The sequence below is a fragment of the Aquarana catesbeiana genome, linkage group LG01 (assembly GCF_042186555.1).
Source record: "Aquarana catesbeiana isolate 2022-GZ linkage group LG01, ASM4218655v1, whole genome shotgun sequence".
Taxonomy (NCBI): domain Eukaryota; kingdom Metazoa; phylum Chordata; class Amphibia; order Anura; family Ranidae; genus Aquarana; species Aquarana catesbeiana.
This window is the reverse complement of record NC_133324.1, coordinates 874949906-874970345: the sequence shown is the minus strand read 5'-3', so window position 1 is coordinate 874970345 and position 20440 is coordinate 874949906. Positions and strand designations below refer to the sequence as shown.

Below are 20440 nucleotides of genomic sequence, written 5' to 3'. Positions count from 1 at the left end.
GTGCCTCCAAAGCTCTGTGCTATCAGCAGATGGATTGGGGACAGAGGAAAAAGGGGATGATCAGAGAAGATAGGATAAAACAGCCTTTTTACACAATGCAGAGGATTAACCCCTTAGGTTCCACAGTGAGTATAACAAGCATGCTTTACTGCATATACACACTGATTTTACTGTTGAAGGTTTAGTAACTTTTTTACTATGCTCTGGGCAAATTCCCTTGCAAAGTGTAAATGCCATTCCAAAGTGAACAGCCTATTTGCCTTTAGTAAATCAACCTCACTTTGTACAAGGTGCGGCCGCTGTTTGCATGCAACTGTTCGTACGAATGGTTACATGCAAATGGAGTATCCTATCGACCTTGCGTGCATCTAGGGTTGCTGTTCCTGCAGAGTTTTGGATGCATACAAACTGGCTGAAGCTAGTCAGCAAGTTTGTATGCGGCAACAGCAGAGAATGTTGCTGCATCCGCCTCTTAACGCAGCAATCTATCCGCGTTCCATCCCCCTGTGAATGTAGCCTTACATGCGTTTTTTCTACGCAGGATCTTTCTGCCATTTTAGATATCCATAGTTTATTACACTGTGCATGAGCCCTAAATGTGAGTCCTACTCTCTGCTCTATGACACTATGATTTTGTAATGCATGTGACAGCATTGCTTTGATGGACTTATTCATACCCTCTGTGCATCTCCCCTTCTGCTACATCTGTGCCCTATGTGACAGTGAGGAGGTCTGCACAATGTCAGGTCCAGCTGAGAGGGAGGGATAGAGGACTACCTCTGCTGTCTATGCTGCACTAAGGTGTGACAGGTGAAATTCTATCTGCCTGCAGGCTGGATCCTTCTGACGTCTACAGCAAAACCATCCCTATAAGAAGAATCAAAGCTTTAGCCTGGGACAAAATATCCCATTTGAGAAAATTAGACTCAGTCCTTGAGCTTCCTTCTGCACTGAGAGAAGTCATTGTTGAAGAACTAATAGATGTGGTAAGACGTATTCATGATTTTTTACCTGTTTGTATTCTTAACTGCCTTCCACTTTTAAAAATCTTTAAAAAATGCTTAAGGTATACATCAATTTTTACAACCCTGATGCCAAAGATTTTAATAACTTGCGGACCTTTTCTTGTGATGAATGAAAGCTCTGTATGTGAACTAACCAACCCAAAACAATAGATTAGCAATAATTAATAGATTAAATTACAACTCTTGCAAGATTTGACGGATCTCACGACTGACCGTGCTTTGATAGCCGGTAGAAGTTTCCAAAACACCAAATGAGAAACTTTAAGCTTTTTTTTTTTTTTTTTTTTTTTTCTCCTGCCTGTTTTTAGGGTATAGTAGTTCAATCTTCAATTTTAAAAATCTAATTATTTACAAAATATTATTTGACTAGATTGTAAACTCTTTATTAAGTATGAACCCTTTCTATAGAATTTTCTTTGTTTTGTTATTTCTTTTTTTTTAATTTTGTAAAGTGTGCCTTGCCCATCTGCGCAAAGAAAGAATTATTAATGAGACAAGGCAGAAATCTAAATGTCCTTTTTATATTTTATGACACCAATAATCAGTAATCAGTAGGGGAAGAACAGGGTTTCAATGCCTTACATTTAAGTGTCTTACACTGTGGCAGAAAGTTTTATACTAAGCTTCAACACCATTCTGCACACAGACGGTAATTATTCAACGTAGTGGCATCCACTGTAAATTTTGCATCAGGTTGTTGCATTAAATTCACCTTAAATTTGCATTAAATTACTATAAGAAAATGTACATCTGGTTGCAAAAATTAAGTTTTAAAGCCTAAGTTTTAACTTTCCTGGCACAATCTAATAATTACATTATACTTAATGTATTCTTTGTAGTTTAATAAGTACAAAAAAAGTTATGTATTGCCGCTTACAGAAACCAATCAAAAATAGCATTCATTAACTCAACTATAGCACTTCTAAAAGCTGATCTCTGGTTTGTTATTATAGAAAATGCCACATTCTTTGGCCATTTGCATGTCATCAAATACATTTTAAAATTAAATATTTAAAGGATCAGTTCACCCAAAACGAATGTTTCATGTTTGGGTAGATGCTGAAGGACTGATATAAACAAAAGCAAAATTACTATTACTTTTCATGGCAGCCCAACATGAGTTACCATGTCTGCTCACCTGCAGTGGAAATTATGGAGGAAGCCCTACCTTTTCATTTATTTTTATGTAAAATGAAGCAGGATGAGTAAGATTTAGGGCAGGGCAGGGGATTTTAACAAGAGATTTAGTAGTCTTAAGTAGACTTAAATAGTATTTAAATTATGCAGGCCACCAGCATCTACTCATAATCAAAACTGAACTTTTGGCTCAAATGGCTTTTTATTAGAAACCTGTTGTATTAGAAAACATTGTCTGCCATTGCTGAGCTGTCCTTCTGAAAATACTAGTTGCCTGGTTATTATACTGCCACATTCTTTAGTACTTTAAATGACTGATCTGAAACAAATATACAGATAAGGACTTCTCCAGGAAATTAGCATTTTCAGAAGGAGAAAATAAATGGCAGGCTCTGTTTTTATCCAATGGAGGGTTTACTTCATCTTAATAGTCTTTCCTGGTAATTTCTAGCTGTTTGCCTTCTTGCATTGCAGAAAAGAAAAGGATGGCCGAAGAGCAGAGATTAGACACATTGTCCTCCTCAGATCAAGCCCAGAAGGTGGAGGGGAAGAAATTACACTTTAATTTGATTCGTAACTATCCACAGAAGAACGCAGAGATCCTCAGCAGCCAGTATGGTTTCAATATCTTCCTAGCCGGGCTGTTGCTGATGTTCGCATGGGCCATCCATGCTGTTGGGATAACAGACAGAGATCTCCTCTCCTATCTGATAACATTAATGCTCATCCAGTTGGTCTGGATGCTCTGGTACATATTTGGGAGCTACACTCAGAGGAGAACGATTATAGAGAAGGATACAGATGCTGGAGCCAGGTGGCTACGATGTAAGTGACTGATATGCCTAATTATTTCTTTCAGGAATCTGAGGATCATTAAAACTGTCTCTAATAGACGCCACATAGAGGTGTTTAAAAAAGGGTGAATAACAGAAATATCAGTTATAATTTTGCCTAAAACATGTTAACCCACAACCCGCATTTAAAGTCTTCTTGTCCTGTAAGTCTTATACTAACCTTGGAACTAAGCATGTTACATTAAGGCTATTAAGGGTAACCAATATAGATGTTTATAGTGCTTATTGGAATTTATTTTCTAAGCAAATTTGTTAAAAACAAGATACATGTCGACTGGGTTCAAATAATAACAGCTTACATGGTCTAATCTCTAAACAGCTAATCTCTAAACAGCTTACATGGTCTAATCTCTAAACTTCCTTATCATCCAGAGGAAAGTAAAAAAAACCTTGAATCATGGTCAAGTTTGCTCTAGAACAGGGGTCTCCAAAGTTTCTGAACAAAGAGCCAGTTTACTGTCCTTCAGACTTTAGGGGGGGCAGATGTTGCTTTCAGTGAGAGGAGTAGTGTCCCATTGTTGGTGTTACTGGGAGAAATAGTGCCTCATCATTGGTATCATTGTGAGGAGTAGTGCTTCATCATTGGTGTCAGTGGGAGGAGTAGTACCCCATCGCTGGCATCAGTGAGGGGAATAATGCCTAATCGTTGGTGTCAGTGAGAGGAATAGTGCCGATTCATTGGTGTCATTGGGAGTATTATCACATATCATTAAGAGGAACAGTGCCCTAAGGGCTGGATAAAGGCAAGCAAAGGGCCATATCTGCCCCCAGGGCCGCAGTCTGGTGACCACTGCTCTAGAAGATAAACCAATCCCTTAAGGCAACTAGATAACTTATTTACTCAACCCTCTATGATGCCATCCCTGGTAGGTATTAGAAGCCCTTTTTTAAACAATCTACAGATGTCTAGAACTAGTTCCATTAGAAGACTATTCCACATTTTTACCTCTCTCACACTAAAGGACTTTTTTCCATGTGCTTTTTTTTTCTCCAGTCAAAAAAAAGTTTTCTTGTGTCTTTTGCAAGAAAAATCACAATGTTTAAAAAGATTTAAGCACTGTAAAAATTATAGGTAACCAATATAGATGTTAATAGTGCGTATTGGAATTTTTATTCAAAGCAAATTTGTTCAAAAAAAGAAAAACGAAACATGCCCATTGAGTTCAACTAATAACACCTTACATTTTCCAATGTCTAAACCTCCATATTCAAAAACCCTCAAATCATGGACAAGTTTGCTCTAGAATATAAACCATTCCTTCCCAATCCCTTAAGGCAATTAGATAACTTAACCTTCTAAGTCCAAGCCCTTGTAAGTATTAGAAACCCTTTTTTGAAACAATCTACAGTTGTCTAGAACTGGTTCCATTGGAAGACTACTCCATATTTTTACCTCTCTCACAGTAAGGGACTTTTTCCATGTGCTTTCTTTTAAAGTTAAAGTTTTTTAAGTTAAAAAAAAAATTGCAAGCAATATCACATTGTTTAAAAAGATTTAAACACTGTAAAAATCTACTGTATTTATTGGCGTATAACACTCACTTTTTCACCATGAAAATCGGGTGCAAATAGCGTGTGCGTGTTATACGCCAATACTTCAATTTCAGCTGCCTCGGAGGCAACGGGGGGGTGGGGGTGGCGGAACGAGTGCCCTCAGATTACATACAGTGAGAATCTCCTGTTTACTTGGCGGCCTCTGTAATAGGAAGTCAATAGATGGCAATGGTGAGGCTGCTGCATTGATGTCAATGGCGAGGCTGCTGCATTGATGGCAATGGTGAGGCTGCTGCATTGATGGCAGTGGTGAGGCTGCATTGATGGCACTTGTGAGGCTGCAGGTGGGCATTAATCAGGCTGCATTGATGGCAATGGTGAGGCTGCAGATGGGCACTGACCCTTATTTTGCTTCAAAGTTCCTTATTTAAAATTTAAGTTTTTTCCTGAAACTTCCCTCTTAAAATGAATGTGCGTGTTATACGCCTGTGCATGTTATATGCCGATAAATACGGTATTTACAGCTGTATTTCCAAGCACATTTTTTGGGAGCAGGTTGCTAATAATAATAATAATAATAAAACAATATATATATATAAATATATATGTATATATATACAGTGGGGACAGAAAGTATTCAGACCCCCTTACATTTTTCACTCTTTGTTTAATTGCAGCCATTTGCCAAAATCATTTAAGTTCATTTTTTTTCCTCATTAATGTACACACAGCACCCCATATTGACAGAAAAACACAGAATTGTTGACATTTTTTCAGATTTATTAAAAAAGAAAAACTGAAATTTCACATGGTCCTAAGTATTCAGACCCTTTGCTGTGACACTCATATATTTAACTCAGGTGCTGTCCATTTCTTCTGATCATCCTTGAGATGGTTCTGCGCATTCATTTGAGTACAGCTGTTTTCGATTACAGTGATTAGACTTGATTAGGAAAGCCACACACCTGTCTATATAAGACCTTACAGCTCACAGTGCATGTCAGAGCAAATGAGAATCATGAGGTCAAAGGAACTGCCTGAAGAGCTCAGAGACAGAATTGTGGCAAGGCAGAGATCTGGCCAAGGTTACAAAAAAATTCTGCTGCACTTAAGGTTCCTAAGAGCACAGTAGCCTCCATAATCCTTAAATGGAAGATGTTTGGGATGACCAGAACCCTTCCTAGAGCTGGCCATCTGGCCAAACTGAGCTATTGGGGGAGAAGAGCCTTGGTGAGAGAGGTAAAGAAGAACCCAAAGATCACTGTGGCTGAGCTCCAGAGATGCAGTCGGGAGATGGGAGAAAGTTGTAGAAAGTCAACCATCACTGCAGCCCTCCACCAGTCAGGGCTTTATGGCAGAGTGGCCCAACAGAAGCCTCTCCTCAGTGCAAGACACATGAAAGCCCGCATGGAGTTTGCTAAAAAACACCTGAAGGACTTCAAGATGGTGAGAAATAAGATTCTCTGGTCTGATGAGACCAAGATAGAAGTTTTTGGCCTTAATTCTAAGTGGTATGTGTGGAGAAAACCAGGCACAGCTCATCACCTGTCCAATACAGTCCCAACAGTAAAGCATGGTGGTGGCAGCATCATGCTGTGGGGGTGTTTTTCAGCTGCAGGGACAGGATGATTGGTTGCAATTGAGGGAAAGATGAATGCGGCCAAGTACAGGGATATCCTGGACGAAAACCTTCTCCAGAGTGCTCAGGACCTCAGACCGGGCCGATGGTTTACCTTCCAACAAGACAATGACCCTAAGCACACAGTTAAATAATGAAGTGGCTTCACAACAACTCCGTGACTGTTCTTGAATGACCCAGCCAGAGCCCTGACTTAAACCCAATTGAGCATCTCTGGAGAGACCTAAAAATGGCTGTCCACCAATGTTTACCATCCAACCTGACAGAACTGGAGAGGATCTGCAAGGAGGAATGGCAGAGGATCCCCAAATCCAGGTGTGAAAAACTTTTTGCATCTTTCCCAAAAAGACTCATGGCTGTATTAGATTAAAAGGGTGCTTCTACTAAATACTGAGTAAAGGGTCTGAATACTTATGACCATGTGATATTTCAGTTTTTCTTTTTTAATAAATCTGCAAAAATGTCAACAATTCTGTGTTTTTCTGTCAATATGGGGTGCTGTGTGTACATTAATGAGGAAAAAAAATGAACTGAAATGATTAATGGCTGCAATATAACAAAGAGTGAAAAATGTAAGGGGGTCTGAATACTCTCCGTCCCCACTGTGTGTGTATATATATATATATATATATATATATACACACACACACACACACACACACACACACACACACACACACACACACACACCTTTTTGGTTGCTTAATGATAATTTTAGTGGATTCTGAAGCCTTTATTCAAGTATACTGTTCAGGGATGTGATCCCAGAATTATCTTTTCTATAGGAAGACGTTTGTTGTATAAATATAGTAGATATACTAGCGAAAACAGAGACCCTCATTCTCTGTCCTTCTGAAATTACTAGTTTTCTGGCTATCATGCTGACACTTTGGAGTTTATTTTTAATCGCTTCAGCCCCAGAAAGATTTGCCTTCGTAATGACCAGTTAATTTTTTGCGATACAGCACTGCGTCATTTTAACTGACAATTGTGCAGTCGTGCAACATGGTACCCAACAAATAAAGCTTTCTTTTGGTGGAATTGGATCACCTCTGCGGTTTTTATTTTTTGCGCTATAAACAAAAACGAGCGAAAATTTTGATTAAAAAAAAAAATTGTAGTTTTTGCTATAATAAATATCCCCCGATTTAAAAAAAAAAAAATTTCTTCATCAGTTTAGGCCGATATATATTCTTCTACATATTTTTGGTAAAAAATCGCAATAAGCAAATATTGATTGGTTTGCTCAAAAGTTATAGCGTCAAAATAGGGGATAGATTTATGGCATTTTTATGATTTTTTTTTTTTTTTTTTACTAGTAATGGCGGCAATCTGAGATTTTTATCGGAACTGCGACATTGCGGCGGACAGATCAGACACCTTTGACACATTTTTGGAACTATTGACATTTATACAGTGATCAGTGCTATAAAAATGCACTGATTACTGTGTAAATGTCACTGGCAGGGAAGTGGTTAACACTAGGGGGCAATCGAGGGGTTAAATGTGTTCCCTCGTTTGTGTTTCTTACTGTGGGGGGATGGGACTGACTATAGGAGGAGACATATCGCTGTTCCTACTTTGTAGGAACAGACGATCTGTCTCTCCTGACAGAACAGGGATTTGTGTGTTTACACATACACACAAATACCCGTTCTGGCTCTCATGACCGCCAGCCACGCAAATCGGGTCCCCCGCCTGCTATAGCTGTTTAAAGGGCCGACGTACAGCTACGGTGATTTGCGGGAGAGAGACGACCTGCCGCAGTATAATGACGGCGGCTGGTCGGCTAGTGGTTAAGCTGGAGAGTGCAAAATCAGGCTCATATCTGCATAGAAACCAATCACCTTCTAAACTCAGTTTGTTCAATTAGGCTTTGGCAATAAAATCTGGGAACTGATTGGTTTCTATGCAGAAGTGAACTTGACTTTGCACTCTCCAGCTTTAGCAAATAAACCCCTTTGTTGCTTTAAATAACTGATCTAGAACATGTGTACAAAATTAAAGTGATTGTAAAGGTAAATAAAAAAATAAATAAAACAACAAACATCTCTATACTTACCTGCTCTGTGCAATGGAATTGCACAGAGCAGCCGCAAACCTCCTCTTTTCGGGTCCCCTGCCGGTGCTCCTGGCCCCTCCCCTCTGTCCAGTGACCCCATGGGAAGCTGCTTCCCATGGGGACACTCGTGTGCGCCCGCACCCGAGCCCCACTGCTGCGTCCATTGACACAGACAACTGGACTCTGCCCCACCCCCCGCTCCTTTGTCACTGGTTTTGATTGACAGCACTGGAAACCAATGGCTCCTGGTGCCCCAGCAAGGCCAGCGAGACCCAGAAGTGAGGGGAGAGAAGAGCTGCAGAGGTGCATGGCGCTGGATCGAATGAGGGCTCAAGTAGATAGAAGGGGGGTGAGGGGGGATGCTGACACCTAAACATTTTTTACCTTAAAGCGGTGTTCCAGCCATTTTTTTTTTTTTATAAAGTCAGCAACTACTGACACTGTAGCTGCTGACTTTTAATAAGGGCACTTACCTGTCCAGCAAGCCAGCGATGTCGGTCCCCCGAGGCCGATCCGTCCATCGGCTCGGGTGCCGGCGCCGCCATCCTAAGGGAAACAGGCAGTGGAACCTTGCGGCTTCACTGCCCGTTTCCTATTGCGCATGCACGAGTCGCGCGCCACTTTGTGAATGGCCCTGTCATCTTCTGGGACACACACAGGTCCCAGAAGACAATGGGGCAGCTCGCCGAAGAGGAGGAAGTAACCGAACAGCTCTGCGGAATAGGAAGGCAGATTAGGAAGACTGCATAGCAACAGGGGTTTCTGGTAAGTAAAAGATTTTTTTTCTATGTTTAATTTATTTCAAAGAAAATGTTAATGTATACATGTTTTTTTAGATTGGACCTCAGCTTTAATGCAAGGAATTATTTAAGGTAGAAAATGTTTAGGCTTTACAACCACTTTAACCACTTCTTCAACTTTTCTGATTTGCACACTTTACTGTTTATTTATATGGTGCACACAATTTATGCAATGCTGTTTATATACTGCAGATCATTCCCTGTCCTCAAGGCGCTTACAATCTAAGGTCCCCATTTCACATGCATACATACACATAGTAGGGTCAGTTAACCTGCTAGCAAGTCTTTGGGGTGTGGGATTAAACTGGAGTACCAGGAGGAAACTTGCACAAGCACAGAGAGACAAGGCAAACTCTCTCTCTGTAATGTTGGACTGTCTTTTATTGCATGGTCAAAACTGAAACCCTATGACTAATGTACATGAACTTCCAACAGAGAAGCAAGTAAAGAGTAAGGAAAGTATAGAACAAACCCGAACAATGGCTTGCTTTTGAAGTCAGTAGCAGGTCCATATGAAATCAGTTTGGGATGCATTTGAGATACAATCGATTTTGCATGGCAAAAGCAACAGCAAATGCAAGTTTATCCGCTTGCCGACCGCCTCACGCAGATATACTGCGGCAAAAGGGCTCGTGCAGGCAAAATCACGTACCTGTACGTTCCCCTTTAAGAGGCGGCCAGCGGCACGTGCGAGCGCCCGCGGCAAGCTCCGTGAGTCGGGTTGCGGGTCCCACGGACTCGATGGCAGCGGGGATACCCGTGATCGCCTCACGGGGAGGAAGAACGGGGAGATGCTAATGTAAACAAGCATCTCACCGTTCTGCCTAGTGACAGTGTCACTGATCTCTGCTCCCTGTCATCGAAGCAGAGATCAGTCACGTGTCACACACAGCCACGCCCCTCACAGTTAGAAACACGCCCCTAGGACACACTTAACCCCTAAACTGCCACCTGGTGGTTAACCCCTTCACTGCCAGTGTCATTTACACAGGAATCAGTGCATTTGTATAGCACTGATTGCTGTATAAATGACAATGGTCCCAAAAATGTGTCAAAAATGTCCGACATGTCCGCAATAATGTCGCAGTCACAATAAAAATCACCACCATTTAAAAAAAAAAAAAAATTATTAATAAAAATGCCATAAAACTATCCCCTATTTTGTAAACACTATAACTTTTGCGCAAACCGATCAATAATCGCTTATTGCGATTTTTTTTACCAAAAATATGTAGAATACGTATCGGCCTAAACTGAGGAAAAAATTTTTTTTTTCATATATTTTTGGGGGATATTTATTATAGCAAAAAGTAAAAAATAATGCGTTTTATTTCAGAATTTTTGCTCTTTTTTTGTTTATAGCGCAAAAAATAAAAAGCGCAGGGGTGATCAAATACCACCAAAAGAAAGCTCTATTTGTGGGGAAAAAAAGGATGTCAATTTTGTTTGGGAGCCACGTCGCACGACCGCGCAATTGTCAGTTAAAGCAACACAGTGCCGAATCGCAAAAAGTGCTCTGATCAGGAAGAGGGTAAATTCGGGGCTGAAGTGGTTATAAAATCCAAACACTGCATTCCTTATCTTTAAGCCCTCATTCACACGAGGCGGACTCCATTTCCACGGAGCCCGCCTCAGTCCGCCGGCTCAGCGGGAGATCAGTCCGTTGATCTCCGCTGAGCCGGCGGATGACAGGTCCCTCTCTGCTCACTGAGCGGGGAGGGGCTTGTCAGGCGCCGCTGGTTTCTATGGAGGGATCGGATGAAAACAGACAGCATGTCCGTTTTCATCAGATCTCACCCGATCCGATCCGCCAGCGACGGATCTGGACGTAGGGCCATCCGTCTGCTTTTTGTGGATCGGACCGGGTCGGATGTCAGCGGACATGTCTCCGCTGACATCCGTCGCTCCATAGGCTAACATGGAGCGCCCGTTCTGGTCCACCATCAAAACTGACAACGGTCCGATCGTGTGAAAGGGGCCTAAAAAATGCTTCACAAAATGTCCCTGAATACTGGCTGAAATCAGAAAGCTGTGCCTTGTTGGATTAATTTCCTTTTTTAAATCTATGTGTAGTGAGGCTCTATAGTGGGTTGGAAAAGTTTCGGGAACTTTCTAAACAACATCAGCGCCCACCTGTAGCTAAAATATCAGCTTTGGAGAGACTGACCTTTTAAAAATCAATTATTTTTAATGGAATTGAGGTTTATACTGTGGGGACTACTGCATGTATAATCCCTGCATTTGTGGCAGAGGAAAAAAAAAAATCTTTTATTTACTATTTCTCAGCAAAATAGCAAAGGCCATCAACACCTTTTACCTTACAACCACTTTAAATGCTGAATTGTCCAACTTCATTGAAAATAATCTGAAATGGTGTTTAAAAACAATTTCAGTATACTACAGAATTCCTGTTGCTTTCAAAACTGCATGCCACCTGTATGAAAACAGGGTAGGATTCCTTATTGCAGAGTGTAACCGATCTAAATGTAATTTTTATGGTCCAATTTTTAAACAAAATCAACAAGTAGTAAGAAATTTTACCTTTAACTTTTAATGTACTAAGCTAAAAGCCTAAAAAAAAAAAAAAAAAAAAAAAAAGAGAATATGACTGTTAAGTGTTCTCTCTGGTAGCGCAACTAAACTTAATATATCTTACATAAAACATGTAATAAAACACCCAAAATCGCTGTGTCTATAATTGTGAAGTCCAAAGAATACGTATAAAGTTCATAAATGCATGCACAAATCAATCTGTTATATCTTCATAGACTTAAACACTCAAGTATTCCTATTCAAATTAAAAAACTGCGCTAAAAGAGAATAAATGTCCAAAAAATGTTTTTCTGTGGGCATCAAACAAAGGCGCTAAGGATCTCCCAAACACCATAGTGTATGAAAAATATATAGTGAGGTGCCCGACCACCGTGACTGTAAATTGCGCTTACCAAACAGCAAGCAGTATGAGCAGATGGCTTAAAACCCAGCCCAGGCCTTTTGGGTGTAGTAAATACTTCCGCTCTCTCCAGGATCAGATCACCGTTCCCTCAGTACATATATACCAAAAGGAGAGAAAGAACAAGAAAACTGGCCATAGTGTAGTATGTCTGAGTATCACATGTGGACACTTAGTTGCAACAAACACCCTGATGTGCACGTAAAACAAAAAGTGATAACCCGACCACCGTAGCTGTAGAGTGTGCTTACCAACTCGCAAGCTTTAAACACAGATGACTTAAAACTCAACCTGGAATCTTTAAGGATGATGATAGGAAGTGAGGATATTCACCCACTTATTTAAGCATTGCTGTTCAGAGGTCACATGACATTTCCTAGGTCTTTCCCATCCTCAGGGAAAGATCCTCCTTCAGATCTTTCCCTGAGGATGGGAAAGACCTAGGAAATGTTGAGTAATGTTCATGACACTTCTTTTATTCCCACTAGCAGTTACATTTTCAGGACAAGCTTTCAGAGTTTACCCCCTTCTTCGAAGGTCCAAGCAGTACTAAAACAGAAGGTTTTAGCAATGTTAATTAGAAGGAAAGATTGTTGTCTTGCAGATTCCCCTTAACAATTTGCTAAACCTGTATCAGTACTGTCTATACCTTAGAGCAGGGGTCTGCAAACCTTCTAAACAAAGGGCCAGTTTACTGTCCTTCAGATTTTAGGAGGGCCAGACTGTGGCCATTAGAAGATCCTAACGTCTGTGTGCATTGAAAACTCACAGGGGAGTTGCAATGTCACATCTTTGGTGTCCTGGGAGGAATTGTGCCCATCATTGGAGTTATTGGATGCCATTGTTGGTGTTATTGGGAGAAATTGTGTCCTATTTTTGGTGTCGGTGGGAGGAATTGTGCCCCTTCATTGGTGTAATAAGGAGAAATTGTGTCCCATCATTGGTGTCATTGGAAGAAATTGTGCCCCTTCATTGTGTCCCATTCTTGGTGTCATTGGGAGAAATTGTGCCCGTTCATTGGTGTCAGTGGGGGGAATTATGCCCCATTATTGGTATCAGTGGATGTAATAGTGCCTTGAGGGCCAGATAAAAGCAAGTAGAGGGCCACATCTGGCCCCTGGGCCCTAGTTCGAGACCTCTGCCTTAGAAGGGGTATGCCCTGAAAGCTTGTCCTGAAAATGTAACTATTCATGTAAATAGAAAACAAATATCATGGACAGTGCGTAACTGTGTTACTGAATATAAATAGGCAAATGGACAAGGCAGTGGAATGATCCTTTGACTGTACGCTGTACAGAAAAAAGGTGAGGCCTATTGGATGAGGTGGAGCTTAGAGTGGCAAGAGTTATGTACCTAAATAACATCCAGTTATATAACGTCACCTCTTTGGATTCCTTTCTTAACTCTATCCTTTCCATTTCTTAGACAACAAAGCAATAAATCATTTATGTGTGGCTTACTGCAAAACTATGGGGTTGATTTATTAAAACTGGAGAGTGCAAAATCTGTTGGAGCTGTGCATGGTAGCCAATCAACTTTTACCTTCAGCTTGTTCAATTAAGCTTTGACAAAAAAAACTGGGAGCTAATTGGTTTCCATGCAGAGCTACACCAAATTTTGCACTCTCCAGTTTTAGTAAATCAATGCCTAAGCCTTCCAAGGAAGGTGGTGGGCATATTATGTCCATAAATTTGATGATGCACTAAGGCTCTCCTGTCTGTATGCTCCTAAACAGATCAAGTGAACATTCTTGTGTATTTAAAGTACAGGGAAAAAGGCAAGTAGCTGATGGTTGGGGGTGGTATTATCACCAAGTATGACAGAAAAATGGGTGAATCAAATGGCTGTTATCTCATGTTTATGAGTATTGTGAAGCTGGCTATTCCCAGCCAAATGTTGGTTTGTCAGATCATGAAATCAACAAAATTTACCAACTACTTTGCAGTATGAGGGCCTACCAGATCAATGCAGATTAAATTCAGTCATAAGATTCCCACTCATACTATATAGCTGTATTGAAATGCAGTTGATCTAACAGATCATAGCCTAATGCCGCGTACACACGGGCGAACTTTTCGACCAGACTGGTCCGACGGACTTTCGACGGATTTTTGACGGACTTTTGAACAAACGGACTTGCCTACACATGATCACACCAAAGTCCGACGGATTCGTACGTGATGACGTACGACCGGACTAAAATAAGGAAGTTAGTAGCCAGTAGCCAATAGCTGCCCTAGCGTGGGTTTTCGTCCGTCAAACTAGCATACAGACGAGCGGATTTTTCGACCAGACTCGAGTCCGTCGGAAGGATTTGAAACATGCTTCAAATCTAAAGTCCGTCAGATTTTGACCGAAATAGTCCACTGCAGGTCCGATGGAGCACACACACAGTCGGATTGTCTGCCGGATTCGGTCCGTCGGACCAGTCCGGTCGAAAAGTCTGCCCGTGTGTACACGGCATTAGTGTTTAAGGTCAGATTTATACCTCAGAATAGCCTAAGGTCAGATTTATACCTTAGATGGTACCAATGAAAGCTAAACTTTTGAAGTAAAGTGTATGTAAAGGCAATTTTACTTTAGTTCTGATGACCATTGTTCCCAAGACAGGAAGTGAAGGGAAAACCAAAAATGTTGAGTGGTTTCCAGAGTAGAAGATAAGGGAAAACCCTTAACTGGGGATACCTATGTCTGTGACAACCCTCTATAGGCAGGTGTTGAGAGGTTTTGGGATTGTGTTGATAGTAGCAGTTTGACATTAGTATGAGATGTTTCTGAGATCATTCAGAATTCATTGACAGGAGCATTGGACCTGCAGTTGATCTCCTGACCTGCATTTGAGCTGTTTAAAAGGGTGTTCCATTTCTACAGACTTGTATGGGAATCCAAACCCACTGTCATGTACCTGGTTAGAGGCCGAAGTGAGGGAAAGGGCTTCTCTTGTGGCTCTGGTCCAGATACCCATAGAGGTAGTGACTAGAAGAACAAGACCCGAAATGGAATGGATGCCAAATGTCCAGTTCACTAGTAGCTGCTCCTGGAAATGGTCAGCAGAGTAACTCTCTAGCTGGGATATGGGGGTCTCGGAGCGATCGTTGAGAAACACTAAAAAGGAGCAGATCAGGTAGCAGCTGGCAGGATGCTGACTCCCGAAGTAGTCAGACATTATGCAAGATAGGACCAACAAGGAAGAACTAAAAAATAGCAGTGTCGAGATCGAGGGCGAAGCCAAGGTCACACACATAATTTCAGTAGGATGTAGATGAGAGAGACAAGCTTGGAAGCCAGACCAAGGTCATACATGGGTGGTCCGTAGTATTGGAGATAATGGAGTGATCAGGAGACAAGTCGAGTTATACATGGTTGAGCAGTAGAGCAGTCCTTAAACGAGCTGAGGTCACATCCAGGTATCAGACAGAGGGAAATTCAAGGGAAGGCTAAGTCAGTAACAGGAAATCTGTATAAGCTTAAGATCAAGGAATATGGAAGCAGGGTTCATGGACTAACTAAGGATCATCCAGCAGCCATCTGTCGCTACTCCTTTCTTTAAAAAGGGCATTTGACACCAGTTATGGAATTGGATGTGTGTGCCTGCACATGTCCGAACAACAATCCGGCATGCGCTTTCACTCAAACAAGCATGCCCATGCAGGATACTGGCAGAAGTTCCTAGCCTACCAGTTGGCACATGTACACCCAAAGTTGTTGCATCCCCAAAGCACCACAACAGACTTGCATTTCAGCACACTAAGATACATAGATGTGAGGCACCTGTACATTGTAGTGCACTGTAAAAAAAATGTGCAGGTGCATTAAAAGTTTAGTTGTGGTGTGATAGCAGCCCATTCATTTGTGACATAATGCATGTATCAGTTTACTTGCAGTAATGCAGCAAATATGTGTGAATCCTATGCAGGTGGGAAAGATGACATTTAGTGGTATCTTCAAATAAGGAACTGCGTGCCTAATTTAAAGCGGTTGTAAACTGTGGATGTTAAAAAAAAAAAAAAAAAAAAACCCTGCAAGGCAATGGCATAATGTGCTAGTATGCATTGCATACTAGCATATTATGAAATACTCACCTTGGAATGAAGCCCTCCAGCGCTGTAAAGTCACCGCTGAGAGGGCTGACATGTTCCCCCTTTCTTTCTTCCGGGTTCGCGAGCTTGGTGCTGTGATTGGCCGGACATCACTCTCGCACATGCACGCGGGAGCCTTTCGATTTCAGCACGAAGCTCTGAAGTTCCGGCAAGGTATGCAGGACCTTCAGAGTGCATGCGCCAGTGATGTCACTGGCTTCATGCAGGGTGAATATCTCCTAAACGGTGCATTTTTTGGAGATATTCATTTTACCTACAGGTAAGCTTTATTATAGGCTTACCTGTAGCTAAAAATTACCAAGTGGGGTTTACAACTGCTTTAAGAGATAGGCTTAGGCTGAATATGGCCTTTAACTCTCCAGTTTAGTTAATTAACTAAATCTGCAATTAATTGAGCCACTCTCTGAGTAAGATAGAACAGATAATATGAGTCCTCTTTATCTGCCTACAGCTCTGCTTTAATATTTGAATGACATGTACACTATTTTTTTCAATTGCAGGTGGTATTACACTATTTGCAGTTATTACGCTTATTTTGGATTCATTCAAAATTGGCTACTACATTGGGTACTCTGAATGTTTATCCATAACAGAGGGGATATTTCCTGTGACTCACACCATCCACACTCTTTTACAGGTAGGAGAATTCCTATATCATTACCAATTAACACTAAAACCTGCAAGAGGTATGTGGAGATTTTTGTGTAGGTATCCTTTTTAATCTGCACATAAGAATCATGTCTGATTGTATCTAATCCACACAATAAATTGCCAATTGTTCTTGTAATTGAACCTTAATTGTTAGGTAGGCTATATTCCTATGACGTTGTCCTATCATTAGGCTTTTTATCTCCACATGTTATTACTGCCCAGTAGTTGCTTGTACTGTGTAATTATTTACCCCAAATTTATAGTATGGATATGAAGAGACAGCAGAAGGTTTATGTCTCTGGGTACTTTTTAATTAGTTCTTGTAGCCTAACATACCCATTGACTTTAGATTCTTATTGCTCAATCTACAGATTTTTGGCTCTTGCTGTGTGTCTCTTGGACCTAGCGAAGCCATCCTGTTGTGGAAAAATAAGGAAAAAGTGGGGACCACTGCGCCAAATGATATTTTATAGGCTGAAGCTGCCATGGCAGATTTCTCCTCTCAAAATATATGCTCTGTATAGGGTTGCCACCTCATCCCTTTAAACCCAAACATATATTGATTACACAGGTTCTGTGGCTGATTAAGGTGGTAATTAAACTCACTTGGTCACTCATCTGCATTAAATTGGCCTCATATGTGTTCAGTGTTAAAGGGATGAGGTGGCAACCCTAGCTCTGTAGCCCTGCCCATGCAAACTCTGCGTCCTTTTTCAACCTATTTCCATAGTGACAGAGTCTTGCCATGTCACACTGCCCATATGCATATATGAAGGCAATTCCTTAAAGCTGGCCATACAATCTGATTGTTCAATCTCTTTACAATAACACTTAGATTTACAAGTGTAATTTACATGTGACACATGAAGTGATGTCCTACCTAAACAATTTATTCAATTTGTGCACAATCTGGCAGGCCCTAGCACTGCATAGTTGTAGATAGATGTACAATCAGATTGTAGAATTGTGGTATCCACATCAGTACCGCATTGAGGAGGCATTTCTTTAAAAGTGCACCATTCCCATTGTGCATATAGCCATTTCTTGGCTTAACAAGACTGACTGTCCCTGCTAAGGACATTACAGTGTTTAAAGATCCTGTGGATAAAAGACTAGAAGCCCTTTCCAAAGCACTATTCTCCCTAGCAGGCCCTGCCATGCAACCTGTCCCTTCTGACATGTCCATCTTGCATAAATCCTGGGTGTATGGTCCAAGGACATGTCTAGAGATCCCAGATCAATCTTAAGTGGTCCTCTATTTTCTAGCAATTGGAACGTATGCGTGTTGCTCTGCACTACTGTGTTGATGGACATGCGGATATCATATGCCTAATACCTACAATGTGTCTCTGTGCAATGCAGAGGACCCTTTGGCTCAAATGCTGGTTTGCAGAATATCAGCGCACAAACACCTATTGTGTATACTCTTGATGGCAAGCGTTTTTATGGTGGACAACCCTACCAAGGTAGTCATAGGAAGAGAAGTGCCATGCACTGCACAAAGCTTCTATCCAGTGAGCAAGTCCTTCTTACAATGAGGAGATGCCTGCACTCCTTAATGTGAAGGGACATCTGTTAGCCTTTGCTACCACCTGGGCTGAACATACTGTTGGATACATGATTGAAGGACATGGTGTCCTGGGGCTACAAGCTAGAAGTTCAAGCTCTGCCTCCATCCAGCTTTATTTTTTCAATCTGCCAACATCATTAAAAGATAACCAGACCTCCATGCTGGTTTGCCTTTCTGGGAGTCATAGCCATGGTCTCAAAAAAAGCAAGATTTCAGGGTTTCTATTTGAACTTGTTCCTGAAGCAAAGGGGCTAAAGGAGCTCAATGTCTTCATTTAAGTGTGAACACTCCACTTGAAATCTATCCGGTCAATCATTGCTTTCCTCCTTCCAGAGGACTTTTTGGCCTCCGTGGACATAAAGGCTGCCTACTTGCATTTCCCCATCTTTTCAGTGCATCAACCCTACCTGCATTTTGCTGAGGACATGCATCCCTACCATTTCATTGCCCTTCCCTTTGGTCTGTCCACTACACGACCTTGGGCCTTCACTAAGGTGCTAGTCCCTGTACTTGCACTACTTTGTTCACAGGGCATACCCATAATGGGATACTTGAAAGGGGTCGTAATGTTTCAAGGTTTTTCACCTTAATGCATTGTATGCATTAAGGTGAAAAACCTGTGCTGCAGCTGCCCCCCGAGCCCCCCTTTTTCTTACCTGAGCCCGATCATTCCAGCGATGTGCACAAGCCCAGCGACTCCAGCCGCTGTCTCCGTCCTCATTGGATAGATTGATAGCAGCAGGAGTCATTGGCTCCCGCTGCTGTCAATCAACTCCAGTGACATCCCGTGTCACTGGAGTTGATTGACAGCAGCGGGAGCCATATCAATCTATCCAATGAGGACGGAGGGGGGGCGGAGGCCGAGTGCTGCTGTCTGTGTCAATGGATGCAGCAGCAGGACTCGTGAGCGCCCCCGCACCTGTGCCCTCCAGGGAAAGAAGCTCTCCGTGGGGGCACCCGATGAAGAGGAGGAGCCAGGAGCGCCGCGGGGGCACCCCAGGAGAAGAAGATAGGGGCTGCACAAAGCAGGTAAGTATAACATGTTTGTTATTAAAAAAAAACAAAAAAAACCCTTACAATCACTTTAACAAGCTTCTCCTGAGAGAACAGTCAGCACAGGGATAGTCTGCCAATGTCCATCAAACTGTTCAGACTCTGCAGCACTGGAACCAACTCTTTGCTTGGAGTATATAGGTCTCTTTCTAGATATTGCTTGGTCCGGGGTTTTTCTCCTGCCTCTCCATTCCCAAGTTTGGACTCTGGAGCCTAAGAGCTGACTAACCCTCTGTCTACGCATGAATGTTCTTGGCTTGATGGTTGTCTTCGTCAAGGCGAATCCATAAGCCTAATTCCACTCCCTACCATTGCAACTAAACTTTTGGGCTGGGTGGACCAAGTAGACACATTCCCTAGACAATCATATTCTTTTGATGCCCAGTACCAAGTTATCCCTGGCCCGGTGGCTCAGAAATTCCAGCTTTGAAATCCTTCTTTCTATGGTCCTGGAAGGTTCCCAAGATTAACGCCAGCCTGACAGGCTGGGGAGGAGTCTTGGACACCCTTTCAGTGTGAGAGACTTTGTTGCCAATGGAAGATTATCTCACAATTAACGTACTAGAACATTTGGAATTTCCTTCCCAGGAGGTACTCCATGGAACACATCCTAGACTTTCTCAGGTCTGGTTTGGATCAACAATTGGCCTAAGTACTGTTAAAGGTCAGATCATGGCCCTCTTGATTCTTTTCAAAGACGTTCCTTTTCTTCTTCGGTGAAAAACATTGTCCGGGGTGTAGCTCACACAGCTCCACTTTTACATCCACCAGTGACACCATGGGATCTCAGCCTAATCTGTCAGCTCTTCAAAAACTGCCCTTTGAAAATATTATAAAGATTCCTTTGCCCCACTCTCACTCCTTTCCTTGTAGCCATCACCTGTGCCAACTAGCAGATTTATCTCTTACAGAGCCTTTTCTGGTGCTACGCAGAGAGAAAGTTGTCTTGAGGCCCACAGCCTCTTTTCTCCTTAGGGTAGTTCTCTTTGACCTTAACCAGGACATTGCGCTCCATCTCCCTGCCATGTGCCAGTAAATACTATGGAGACATTTCTAGGTTGTCTTCATGAGGTGTGAGCTGTTAGAGTTGACCCCTTTTCAG

At 41.9% G+C, this 20440-nt stretch overlaps 1 protein-coding gene across 1 annotated transcript in view; it reads left to right on the top strand.

The window, feature by feature from the left end:
* Positions 1 to 744: 744 nt before the first annotated feature.
* The window catches only part of LOC141117341 (proton channel OTOP1-like), a 67010-nt gene continuing 47314 nt past the window's right edge, over positions 745 to 20440 (top strand). The window contains exons 1-3 of the mRNA XM_073610157.1: positions 745 to 986; positions 2637 to 2987; positions 16565 to 16701. Coding sequence (XP_073466258.1) covers positions 2648 to 2987; positions 16565 to 16701 — 477 coding nt within the window. The 5' untranslated portion in view covers positions 745 to 986; positions 2637 to 2647. The remainder of the gene's footprint in view (positions 987 to 2636; positions 2988 to 16564; positions 16702 to 20440) is intronic.